Genomic DNA, 13,257 nt, shown 5'->3' on the forward strand with positions numbered 1-13,257 from the left:
AATTTCCCTTTGAGTGACTGAACTGAATGACTGATCCAGTACCCAGCATTTGAACAAATAAGCAAGCAAACATGGATAAGCCACAGTAAAGTTAATTATAGTAAGAGTTCTTTGTTCTTGATGTTTTAAAAGTCTTATTATGATATATTTTGTGAAGACTAGGCTTCTGTTAAAGAGAAGATAAACCAGGAAAGTGGAAGAACTGGCTGCTGGGAAATAGGAGAACTAATATAAGAGAGTGATGAAAGAAGGTCCGAAAGTCCCAGGTCTAGAGAGAAATCAGTTTGACACAGAAATGGAGGCTTTTATGAGAAAGACATCTAAAAAAACCTCCAATCAATGGAATATTGGACATAACTAAGCACTTAGGAAGTTAAACTTCAATGATTAGTTCCAGAAAATGAACAGTCTTGTACAAAGATGGCAATGCAATTTTAGTATTTCACTTGTCTCTGTGGTAGAGTCACAAAGGGACAACTTGCTTAAGCCTTACCAATGTAAACTCTGACTGTTAATAACAAAGAATGTGATAGTGGAAGAAGAGGGAAAAAGATTATGAGATAATGTATAAAACTGACAAGTCAAGAAGTACTTGCAGATTCAATTTATTTAAAAATATAAAGGAAATTATCAGAAGAAATATCTAAAAGAGTAAGAAAATAGATTAAAGGGAGGTAGGTTCAAGAATAAGGAGGGAGAGTAGAGACCTACTTATTCTTGTTTAAAGCTTTTGTCTTATTTGATTTAAACAACATGTGCCTTTATTATTGTGATAATGATGAACCTAGGATGAGCTCAGCAGAGACTTAAAATACTGGTTACTAGCACTGGTATTGTTGTGGTAGAAGGAACATGACTAATCTATTTAACTTCCAAATGTGTGCTGAAATGTAGCTTATAATTAGAACAACCCCTTACAACCTTTATGATGCTGGAAAATGCCATTAATTTCTCTTCTGGAATACTGAAGCAGACATTAGGTATTATCACTATTAATAACAACATCTTTCTGAGAGGATTGTCATGAGGATTAATTGAATTAAGTCATGTAAAGTGCTTAGAAAACTTCACTGCACCCATTAAGTGATAATAAATGCTACTTATCAGTATTAATACATAAGTTTTTTAAAAGGTGCATACACTACAATGAAGCTTCTGTTTGGTTTAAGTCAGGAAGCTACAGCATTAAGAATGCAGAATGACAGAAGAATCAATGCCACCATAAATGAACAGTTACCTGTTAAGATCCCAAAATGTGAGGCAAACATGGTTTGGGGGATGTTGTTTGTGTGCATATGAGAAAACATGCTGGGGCTTCCCTCATGGCTCAGATGGTAAAGAATCTGCCTGCAATGTAGGAGACATGGGTTCGATCTCTGGGTCGGGAAGATCCCCTGGAGAAGGAATGGCTACCCACTCCAAGATTTTATTTTTTTAATAGAGCATATATTTTGTTTATCACCAAATAATTATAACCAAACTTTATTTGGAGGTAGTGTTGATTCATAGAAGACTCCATTATCCCCATTTGAAATTACTCTGCAATTCTGACATTCCATGGCTAGATTTTTTTTTTTTTTAAGTTTCACAGTTTTTATTTTCATGTCCAGGATAAGCTAATAAAATCAATAGGTACATGTTTGGGGGTGATCAGATTTGTAATTGAGTTCTACTGATTTGAATGTCCACATTTGTATTGTGTTTGTGTGTTGGCTCTGAGCTGGGCAAATCTTCTCTCTTGCACCATGAGGTGACCAACTTTGTCTGGAACTTCTTGCATTGCTATAACTGTCTGAGTCTGGCTTTCCCAATGTTATTTTTGTTTTTTTTTTTTTTTTTTTTTTTTTTAGTCTCTATAATTACATTAGCCTTGCAGATGGCAGCTTGCCTGCAACTGAGTAGTGTCTCATGATCTTTATTTTATTTATTTATTTTTTTTAATTTTATTTTATTTTTAAACTTTACAATATTGTATTGGTTTTGCCAAATATTGAAATGAATCCGCCACAGGTATACATGTGTTCCCCATCCTGAACCCTCCTCCCTCCTCCTTCCCCATACCATCCCTCTGGGTCGTCCCAGTACACCAGCCCCAAGCATGGAGTATTGTACATGGAACCTGGACTGGCGACTCATTTCATACATGATATTATACATGTTTCAATGTCATTCTCCCAAATCTTCCCACCCTCTCCCTCTCCCACAGAGTCCATAAGACTGTTCTTATATTGGCACTGAACATAATTCTGATAACTGTTCAATTTTAAGATTTTCAAATTTACATTTAGCTTTTCTCCTGATATGCTACTGCAAATATAGGAAACTAATCCTCAAACAGACCTAGGTTGATGGGGGACATTATCTTATCCTTAGTATGTAGATATGGGAAAAAGGATGTATTTTAGATATTACTCATCAAATTTACAGGCTTTTTCTGATACTTAAGAAACATATAAAGTTCATTTGTTTTCTAATTAATAATCACAACTTTCTGGAAATATTAAACATGCTACTAGGATGTCATTAGCTCTCACTTATTCCCTAACTTTTTATATATTTTATATATTGATAAATTTCATGCTTGACTAAAGCTGGGTGTGATTTCTGTATATATTTCAGACATTTAAATATTCTTGGATGTGTTACTTAGGTTTCTTCAAATTTGTAAAACACCATATGATTTCTAGAAGTCAATGGACAACGTACTCTTTGTAGAAGCTCCTTTAACAAAATAATTGATCATTACATATTCAACTTCTTTGGGATGTCTGTCTGACCCCACAAAGTGCTGATTTGAAATCCCACCTCACTTGTTCTTGCAACAAACTCTATATACTTTGACTGTAAAATAATCCCCAATATTTATGACACAATTAGTTAAACAGGAAATGGGCTACTTCTCTTTAAAAAATGCAGAAGTTCACTCTAATAACATACTGTCAACCTACCTTAGAAACTATTCTGTATTCATTGATTAGTAGAAGAAAGACTAAAATACTTTCAAACCTTACATAACTTTATAGTATTGTTTCTGAAGATAGCAAGGAGAAAAAGGGTCAATTTTATTTCTTCCTTAAACTCCATATTTCTATATTTTCCTAGGCCTCTCAATTAAATCCATTATGTAATTTAGATAAGTACAGTATATGGTTTAATAATAAGTACTATTAATAAAAGATTATCATTTGTGGACTACATCATTGATAAAAATTTCATGTGTATGATATGAGTACTTGGGTTCTAGTTTGATGGGTCAGTTTGATAGTGACGGTCCCCAGTGATTTGAGCAACAGAGCAGATGTTGAAGTGACAAATTAGCCGTAGTGGAAATTGTACTCTTTATAGTGGTAGAAAAAGAAAGAATTGGGGGTGTGTGGATGTGAATATTAGTAAACTGGTGATTTTCTTCTTTGGGACTGTTTCATGTTGCTGTAAATATGTTTTCCAGAATTGCATGACTCCTTCCGAGAAACTTTTCTTCTTTAAACTTATGAATGTTAGGAGAAGGAAGGAAAGTCCTACATGTCAGCTCAACAAAATGAAGCAACATGTACTGAAAAATAAATATCTAGTCTACCAGTAGATACAACTTGCACAGTCATTTTGAGAAACTGTACCAAAAATATAGACACCTCAAACAACACCTGATACATTTACTTGTTAACATTTTTAGAAGTTTATCTTGCAACTAACTCATGTCAGTGATTTGACAACTGTTTCATATTCTCTGTGTTGTTTAATATTTATATGTTATTTCTGACAATGCTCTTTCTGTCATATCCAGAATTACTAAACTCTAGATGTACTAAACTACAGTCAATTTATGTTAAATATGTAAAAATGTTCCTGAACAGATAGGTCATCTTACTTTCCTCTGAACTGAGTTACCTCTTATATAAGAAAAGGGTCTAACAATTCAGTTATACACAGTCATAGTAAAAGGAATTCACACACACAGACACACAAACAACACAAACTGACACACATACAAAAAGAAATCTGTAGGTAGTTTCATCTAATACTTCGTGTGATTATGTCAACTTCAGAGGCAACGAAAATCTTTATAATTGTAATCGAGCAGACAAAATACATTTTTTTCCTATTGAATTTTTATCACTTCCAATGGAGGTTTTAATGAGCAAAGAAAAGGTCAGTATGCAAATAAAAGAGACACAAATAGCATGTCTAATTCATATAGTAGAAAAGAAGTTCCTGAATAATTAGCTCCACCGAAGTAAAATATATGAAACAAACTTGCTTTGGTGTAAGAGTAGGACAAACTGTTCCAGTCTCAGGAACAAGATCATTCAGGAGATTGTTTTTCCAGGCACTTCACATTAAATGGTGCTGCTTTAATTAGTTCCCATACGGAATCTAAAGATGATATTTTAAGTTATCTACCTCCTCCTATTAACTAATCTAATGATATGTTTCAAAGCAGAAATCTGATTACTGAATAACCCAACGAAGAAAAATAAATAAGAATGAAAAATTCCCAAAATGCTACATTTAGTCTTAAATGCATTTTTATTGAGGTTCTCTTAATTCAATACTCCAACATGATTTATGCATTGGTTATATATAATTTTCAGAAAATCCATAAAAGACAAAGTGCAAACCCTATTAGTATATCTAAACAATGCAGTTGTTTAGACAGTGAGCACAGGGAATTGAACTAAGATGCACTGGCAAATGAGGATACCCCTGAGAAAGAACACTATGTTGGATTCCTCCTTTCATAAATATGAACTTTCTCAGTATTTATGCTATTAAGAAATGATATTTACAGCTCTTATTCTAAGTTTCTGAAAAAGTATCATATAAATTCCGTCACCATCTCACCACCAATGGGCTTTGATTGGGTGGTACTTTAATCTCAGTTATTATGTTGGAAGATAGGGGAGAAATGAGAATGAGTTATCTATGACTAAAAGTATTAAAGCTGCTTATAAAAGTGCTATTAATTTTCATAGTTGTTTCGCATGTTTCAAACCCTGAATTTTGTAGATGAGGGATAGTATTGGAGATAATTATTACTATGAACATAGTGAAGATGCTTCCAAAGTACCAGTTTATTATTTTATACCAAGGTGAAATGTATCTGTTGGTTTATTCTCTTTTGAACACAACCATCTGTAAGATTATAATTATACACATCTCCATTATCTCTAACCCCAGCTACTTTACCACATACCTACTCTGCCCCCCACACACCCCTAGTTACAGCCCACAAGCTGGCAAAATCTATGAAACTGTGCTAACAAGAACTTATGAAAAGAACATAATAAACAGCTGCTATTACAACATGACCACTGTCACATCATTTTCTGATCCAATGGGTTAAGAGTGTTGTATTTCAATCTTTGCTTTTATCTAAAGATTTAGTCAAATTGTCTCAGATGCATAACTTATGCAGCTATGTTTATAACTATGCTTACAAATTCTGCCTGAAACATTTTCATTATTTCCAGCATAATCATTCTTAGACATTTGTAATATGAATTATTTCTAATAGATTCAATCAGTTAAATTGTTACTTTTATGCTGATATATGCATGCATCTATTTAAGAACTGGTGTGTAGATCAGGTAAGAAGAAGTCATGCAAACACAATCCTGAGATCTAAGTTGGTAATTCTGATTCATAACACTCTTGTTAAGAGTTTGCTTTCTGTTGTTGGTAAGACTACAGGCGTATCAACAAAAAACAAAAGTACGGATAATTTTGATCCTCAATTACTTGAAAGTAGTCTTCTATCTCTTTTGATAGCAATTTAGTTAGATATTAAAACTCTAAGAATGTATGATGCTTCTAAACATATTAGCGACACCAATGTTGCAGGCTGATAAACATCCTTTTATATTAAAAGTAATAGACAACAGAAATGCAAGCAGTTTTCATGTTACATTTCTCTTCCCCAGAGTGTTTACTCTAGCAATATGGTCTCCCAGCTGAAGAATGAATAAAATCTGGAAAATGAGGAGAAGAAGTTGTTGGGGTTGTTAGCAGCAAGTAGAGATGGTTAGAAAGATAATTTTACACAGGTGGTTGATGACTGATGGAGGTGGATGCATTTCAGGAGAAATGGAAGGTTAGTATCTGGGAAAGAAACACTCTACCTGTATAGCCCAGCGAATTGTCATCGTTATCAGAGGCGGGGATGGGCGTCCCGTGGTCTTTTCCCCTCTCTACGTCTTCAGGGTCTGTCGAAAACAACACCAGAGCTGCTGATGGGGTCACAGTAACAGTGGTTGCCATTTCGATCACAGCATGTCCAGACACAAGTAAATCCACATGTGACAGAAAAACACACAGGGACAACACACAGCACACTTGCTCCTCGCCCCTCCTGCGGCACGCGAAGCCCTGCGAAGGTCTCAGCATCATGGCTTACACTTGCTACTTTTGCTCCTTAATTTCCCTAATTCTCTGCTCTGCCTGCACCTTTGCTGCACTTCAAAGCTGGCGAAAGGGCTCTGACTGCCCTCTGTGAGGCCGCCAGCACGGACTGAGAGAGCATATGGAGGAGGGAGAGGGCAGGGTGACTGAATGCTAGCATTGCTAATTTTCTACCTTATTGTTAATCAAAGCTATTGACTGTGATCACTCCCCATCATCGCTTCATCTCCTGCCAATTACAGACTCCAGGGACTGTACCTCATATGGGTGGTGGAGGAGGGGAGGGTGTGCGGAGAAAGAGGGTCTTGTCAAAGAAGAGGGCAGATGATAAAAACGTCATACTTTTCTGAGCAGCGGTAAAGAAAGCACTGCAACATCCCATCTCTCAAAAGGCAGCAATTTGTCATCTTAAAGGACTGAGATAAATTCACTAAAATGAATGCATGTGTAAAAGGAGACTTAACTTTGCACATTTGGGTTTGAATATTTGAAAACATTCCAAATTGCTTTTGATTCTAGATTACAATCACCCAGACAGGTACTTTCATTCATTCATTCTCACTTTTCTTGAATAAAAGAAATGGTTTTGTATGTTTTTCAAACTGCACATCAATTTTCCTATGTTGAATTTTAGGCTAAGCATAATTGCATTCAAGTCCCAATATTCAAAAGCTGAGCTGCTGTATAAATAGATATACATACCCAGTGACACCACTGATTTCACTGGTGCTCAGTCACTGTGTGTCTTATCTCTGTGTGTTAGATAAATATGGGCAGAGTCTCTAAGCTCTGTTGTGGATAAGCAGACAGACACAATAAAACCCAAGTGCCTACCTCCTAGATCGAATACCAGAGAGTCCTAGGTCATTCGAGTTGTGCTGTTCTGTAGGGTTTTTAACCACCTTAAACAGCTGCTACAGAGGGTTTCTTAGTCTGAGCAGTGAAGAAGCACAGCTGTTTACTCGAGGAAGGAAAGTCTGTCACTTATGAATGAGGCAGCCAGGACACGCAGGTAATGCCCCTTTAGAAACGGCACAGGGGTCATTAATTTTGTGTCCCTGCTAGTTTTTTTTTTTTTTTTAGCTAAGCTGACACATTTTGTCTTAGACATCGCTATTCAAGGAGGCTGTAGAACATTTTAAAAGAGGATAAAAAGTCCCACGTGAGTCTGCTTTGTGGCTTTTTGCATGTAGCATGTTTAACGACCCTGTCCCTGTCTTCCCTCCTCCCCAGTCCATGTGTCATTTAATTACCCTGGTGAGGTTAAAATGAAGGGAAAAAAGGTTCAGATCTCTGCAGACTAAAGGGGAAAAAAGAGGGCTCATTATCACTCTATTCATCCTTGCCTTCCCAGCCATGGCTCTTGTCATGTTTGTCCTTAAAACCAACTCTGGGAGTGGTAGGGCAGGGAACCAGTGCGCCAGCTACCCCTCCAGTCTGTTAACTTATTTATATGCACAGATTGTTTTGGTCAGAGATGTAAGTCACAGCAGTAAGACGGAATGGGAACCAGGCATTTTTGTGTATTTTGAAGCAGTGTTAGGACAATGTTCTGTCTCAAACTAAGTAACCTTGCTCAGATAGACTAACCAAATAAAAGAGTTTCATGTAGGAAGATAAACGGAAGGTGCTTGCTCAAATGTATTAAAAGGCTTTTAAGGGACCACCCCTGTTTACAATCAAGTTTTAAAAGATACAGTGTGTTTAGGGTCAACTTTAATTTTACAGACTACGTATTTATAGTAGCAGATGCCCTCTTTCAAAGGAAATACTACTTTCAATTTATGATGAGATAGTTTATTTAATGTGAAAGCACATATATCTCACCGCTCTGTTGAAAATACAGTAAAAATCTATCCAAATCTAAGTCAATTTGTCTGTAATGGTATTATAAGACTTTAGGGATAAGGCCTGTGAACGCTTTTTTATTAAAGCTTCTCTGATGAGAATCAGGACATTATTACAAAAACAGCAGAGACAAGGAAAGGAAGTTCACTATCATTTGAAACAAGATACCTAAGTCTGCTAAAAGTAGATTTTTCACCTATGTGTAACTTATCCTAAGTGGTTTCTGAATTTGCTTTCCTGTTTCTACTCATCAACATTCTGGCCCCTTCCTAGGCTCAGGAAATAACAGACTATTCATCAATGAATCTTACCTTACTTGTGCAGTATATTCTGTCTGCCTAGTATTCTCTTTAATCACTAATATGCCTCCCTAGTGGTTTACATGGTAAAGAATATGCCTGGAACACGGGAGACCCAGGTTTGATCCCTTGATCCAGAAGATCCCCTGGAGAAGGGAATGGCAACCCACTCCATTATTCTTGCCTGGACAATTCCATGGACAGAGGAGCCTGGTGGGCTCCAGTCCACGGGGCCGCACAGAGTCAGACATGACTGAGTGACTCACACTTTAACTTTTTATGCCAGACCTTTAGGTCTAGGAAACAAAAGATGTCACTCTTTTGTCTTCTTCCTTTCTGTCAAAAGGTAATCATGACAGCAAACAACCAATTGACTAACAGCATGTGAGCCGTAGGAGAGAGTCCAAAAGATATTTAAAGTTTTTGTTAACTGGTATTGATTATGTGAGCTGTAGAATAGAACATAAATGAGGCAAGAGATTATTTAGCGCTTATTTAGAGCCATCCAGGCCTGAATTGAAGTAGGTGTGGCTGCAGTTGATAAAAGCCATCAGGACACTGAAAAATGCACTGGCACTAGGGGTGCTGGCTTCCGTGCATCTGTTACCCCACTAGACGGCGAATTCCCTGAAGATCAGGTCATCTGTTTCAGATTGGTAACCTGAAATCTAACAGTGGACCTGCAACGCTGAACAGACTTGAATAGTTTTTTTTCTTTTTCCTTTAAGAGAATTCATGAATTAATGAAAGGTGATAACCAAGAATGTGAATCTCACTCAAGTGATAAGCTTTCAGTATGCAACAATTTGAAAATACAAAACCTGTAATTTCTGTACAAGTATCATACTCAGGGCTTCCCTGATAGCTCAGTTGGTAAAGAATCTGTTTGAAATGCAGGAGACCCCGGTTCAATTCCTGAGTCAGAAAGATCCGCTGGAGAAGGGATAGGCTACCCACTCCAGTATTCTTGGGCTTCCCTTGTGGCTCAGCTGGTAAAGAATCCACCTGCAGTGCGGGAGACCTGGGTTCGATCCCTGGGTTGGGAAGATCCCCTGGAGAAGGGAAAGGCTACCCACTCCAGTATTCTGGCCTGGAGAATTCCATGGACTACAGTCGCTTCAGTCATGTCCGACTCCATGGGATCACGAAGAGTTCAGACAGGACTGAGCAACTTTTACCATACTCAGAAAAAAAAAACTAACTTGATATAAATTAGATGCTATTGTACTCTCTATATCCCTAGTACTTTCAAAAGCATATAAAACATCTTTTTCAATAGAAAAAGAATTCATGAGTCATAAAAGTATAGACACTCAGGGTTAGAAATATGTTAGATTTATGAAAGAAATTATGAAAGAAATATGAAAGATTTACAACAATTTTTCATTGGATTTGCAAATTCATCTAAATTTAGTGGCCACATGATCTTCACTGCTTTTCAAAGTAACCCATTCCAATTTTATAGTTAAGTCCTCTCTTATGTTAGGGCTCTTTTTTCAAAAAGCTGTTTTCTAGATCTAAACTTTAATTCTAATCAATGAGGTCATACAGACCTAATGACTCATCTATGAAATTCCGTTTCTCTCCCAATGTTCTTTAAATGCTTGTCTTTCACAGGACTCCAGACCTCATCCATTTCTTGTTCAACATGCTCTCTGCAGCTTTCTTCATTCAGGCTCATGGATTCAGCTATTGTTTTAGAAGATGATGAAACTTTTTTCAGTCCTTAGATTCTCTGCTGCTGCTGCTGCTAAGTCGCTTCAGTCGTGTCCAACTCTGTGCGACCCCATAGACGGCAGCCCACCAGGCTCCCCCGTCCCTAGGATTCTCCAGGCAAGGACACTGGAGTGGGTTGCCATTTCCTTCTCCAGTGCATGAAAGTGAAAAGTGAAAGTGAAGTCGCTCAATTGTGTCCGACTCTTCGCGACCCCATGGACTGCAGCCCACCAGGCTCCTCCATCCATGGGATTTTCCAGGCAAAAGTACTAGTGGGGTGCCATTGCCTTCTCCTATTAGATTCTCTACCAATCACCAAATCTAATCTCCACTGCTTATTTCCAAGAAACCTCACACTTTCTCCCACGAAATACTGAGCTTATCATCCTTTCCTTTGACCTACTTATTTCCTATGTTCCCTGTCTATGTTAAGAGAGTTATCACTGTGTTATATTTTTAATAATTTGCAATTCAGTGAAAGGTTAATATCTGTAGTTAAAACTAGACTCTGGCTTATGGGGTTATTTTTTCTAGTGGATTTTGCTATACGGTTTTATTTCTATTTTTTTTTTTGAGTGGGTTGTATGCCAAATCTAAACCTACAATATATAAACAAAATATATATGCACATATATAAAATGCATATGGTTATATGTGTCCAATATGCTGCTGCTAAGTTGCTTCAGTCGTGTCTGACTCTGAGCGACCCCAGAGATGGCAGCCCACCAGGCTCCCCCGTCCCTGGGATTCTCCAGGCAAGAATACTGGAGTGGGTTGCCATTTCCTTCTCCAATGCATGAAAGTGAAAAGTCAAAGTGAAGTCGCTCAGTCATGTCCGATTCTTAGTGACCTCATGGACTGCAGCCTACCAGCTCCTCTGTCCATGGGATTCTCCAGGCAAGAGTACTGGAGTGGGGTGCGTGTCCACATACATAATCATATAATACACACATATATTTGTATAGGCTATATAATATATGAATGGGCCTTCTTGTAACAGTCTTATACAAATTTGATAAGAGCAACAACAATAATAAATGGGAATGAAGACCTATGCTTTTCTGTATCTTTCAGAAAACTTTCTCTTTAAATATAATAATGTATTAAAGGTGATACAACTTTCTTTAATGGTACATTAAGGGTAAATTTGAAATTTGTTATTTTATGTAATAATTCCTTTACTGAAGTTTACCCAACAGCTATGCCAAACAATAATGGAAACTTTGAATTAGAAAAAAATCATTATATAGCAACCTCTAACAAAATTATTCATTCAGACAAGCATCATCAAAAGACACTAAATCCATTTGGTAAAAATGGTAGGGAACAGCATATACTGGGAAAATGTATTACCCCAGATTACTTGCTAACTGCATAAGAAAAAATTCACTTTTATAATGGATAGACCGACCTGGCAGTCACCATTTGCACTCAGTAAGCAAATTTCATATCACCAATAGCTGGTAACTAAAAGTGGGAAGATAATTACATGATAAAACATACAGTAACACCTAGGAAGTGTCTGGGCTAATAATGCTTGCCCTGAATTCAATCAACACTTAAGATCCAAATTAAAATCTACAGAAAACAAAATGTATTCCTAGGATACACATGTTGAATAAGTAAAGGATGAATTACTTTTAAGTTACTTTCAGATGGTTCAGAAAAGTATATTAAAAGCACTAAAGCAAATATGGCATAACATTAACTATTACTCAATCTATTATGAAAAACATTCCCAAAAGTTTAAAGGATCACAGAGGAAGACTGAGTGGTCCAAACTTTTCTCTATAATATGCAGCAGAAAATCATGCAATGAAGTTTCTCTTTCCTAGTGATATGAGTAAAATAGCTAATATTTTTGTAGTACAAAGACTTATATTTGTATGTTTGTACTACCATTCAACCCATATTTCTCTAAACTGTTTATTATATTATGGCAGTTAGTGTTACTTTATGGAAATGTAGAGGCCTCTGTTGTTTAAATTGTTTCATTTATTTATTTTTATTTTTTTAATTGAGTGTGAAATTCATAGCTTGGAACATTAGCGTTTTCTTCTTTGCCCTTCATTTCTGTCATTCTCAGTTATGAAAATATATGCTAAAACTTCTTCCTTTGGCCCTGCTGTAAAGTGTCAAGCCAGTTTCTTTATAGATTTGCATTATCACTGTGAGGTCTTTGGCATTAATTGACATTTTGAAGATGACCATTAATAAAAGATTAGGGAAAAGCAAATGAATATAAACTACTATCAATATGAGAATTGTGTTCTACAAATTGGATCAATTCTCATTGATTCTTTCCTACTAATCAAGAGGAATGCAGGGAATGGGTACTTTAAATGAAGTACTGAGAACATTTAATTAGAAACCCAGGCAATGAATTACAAAATTAAGTACAAAAACTATGTCTGTGAAGCTTTAAATTTGTGTCACAATTCTATAAGATCAAATTAAAATTAAACTCAAACTTCTGCTTTAGTCAAATATGGTTAAAATAATTATGGAAAGTACATTATCATTTTCTCCATTGTTTTGTTCTGGGGATAAGAGAAGAAATAAGAGTTACATTTATAGAGGTGGAAAGAAAAAAAAAAGTAGATGCTTTTAGGAATGTCTACTTTAAAAATTTAGAGAATGAAGCAATTAAAAAAAAATCATTCGCAGTGAATACTGACTTTTCCAGAAGTCTATACATTATAGAGGGAGAAGGCAATGGCAACCCACTCCAGTACTCTTGCATGGAAAATCCCATGGACGGAGGAGCCTGGTAGGCTGCAGTCCATGGGGTTGCTAGGAGTCGGACACGACTGAGCGACTTCACTTTCACTTTTCACTTTCATGCACTGGAGAAGGAAATGGCAACCCACTCCAGTGTTCTTGCCTGGAGAATTCCAGGGACGGGGGAGCCTGGTGGGCTGCCGTCTCTGGGGTCGCACAGAGTCGGACACGACTGAAGCGACTTAGCAGCAGCAGCAGCATACATTATAGAATA

At 36.7% G+C, this 13,257-nt stretch overlaps 1 protein-coding gene across 3 annotated transcripts in view; it reads right to left on the reverse strand.

Moving 5' to 3' along the window:
• Positions 1–13,257, reverse strand: part of ROBO1 (roundabout guidance receptor 1) — a 1,291,095-nt gene that overhangs the window by 589,620 nt on the left and 688,218 nt on the right. For all 3 annotated transcript variants that reach the window (XM_045165076.1, XM_045165073.1, XM_045165072.1), the window contains exon 3: positions 6,120–6,203. In XM_045165076.1, coding sequence (XP_045021011.1) covers positions 6,120–6,203 — 84 coding nt within the window. The remainder of the gene's footprint in view (positions 1–6,119; positions 6,204–13,257) is intronic.

The sequence above is a fragment of the Bubalus bubalis genome, chromosome 1 (assembly GCF_019923935.1).
Source record: "Bubalus bubalis isolate 160015118507 breed Murrah chromosome 1, NDDB_SH_1, whole genome shotgun sequence".
NCBI lineage: Eukaryota > Metazoa > Chordata > Mammalia > Artiodactyla > Bovidae > Bubalus > Bubalus bubalis.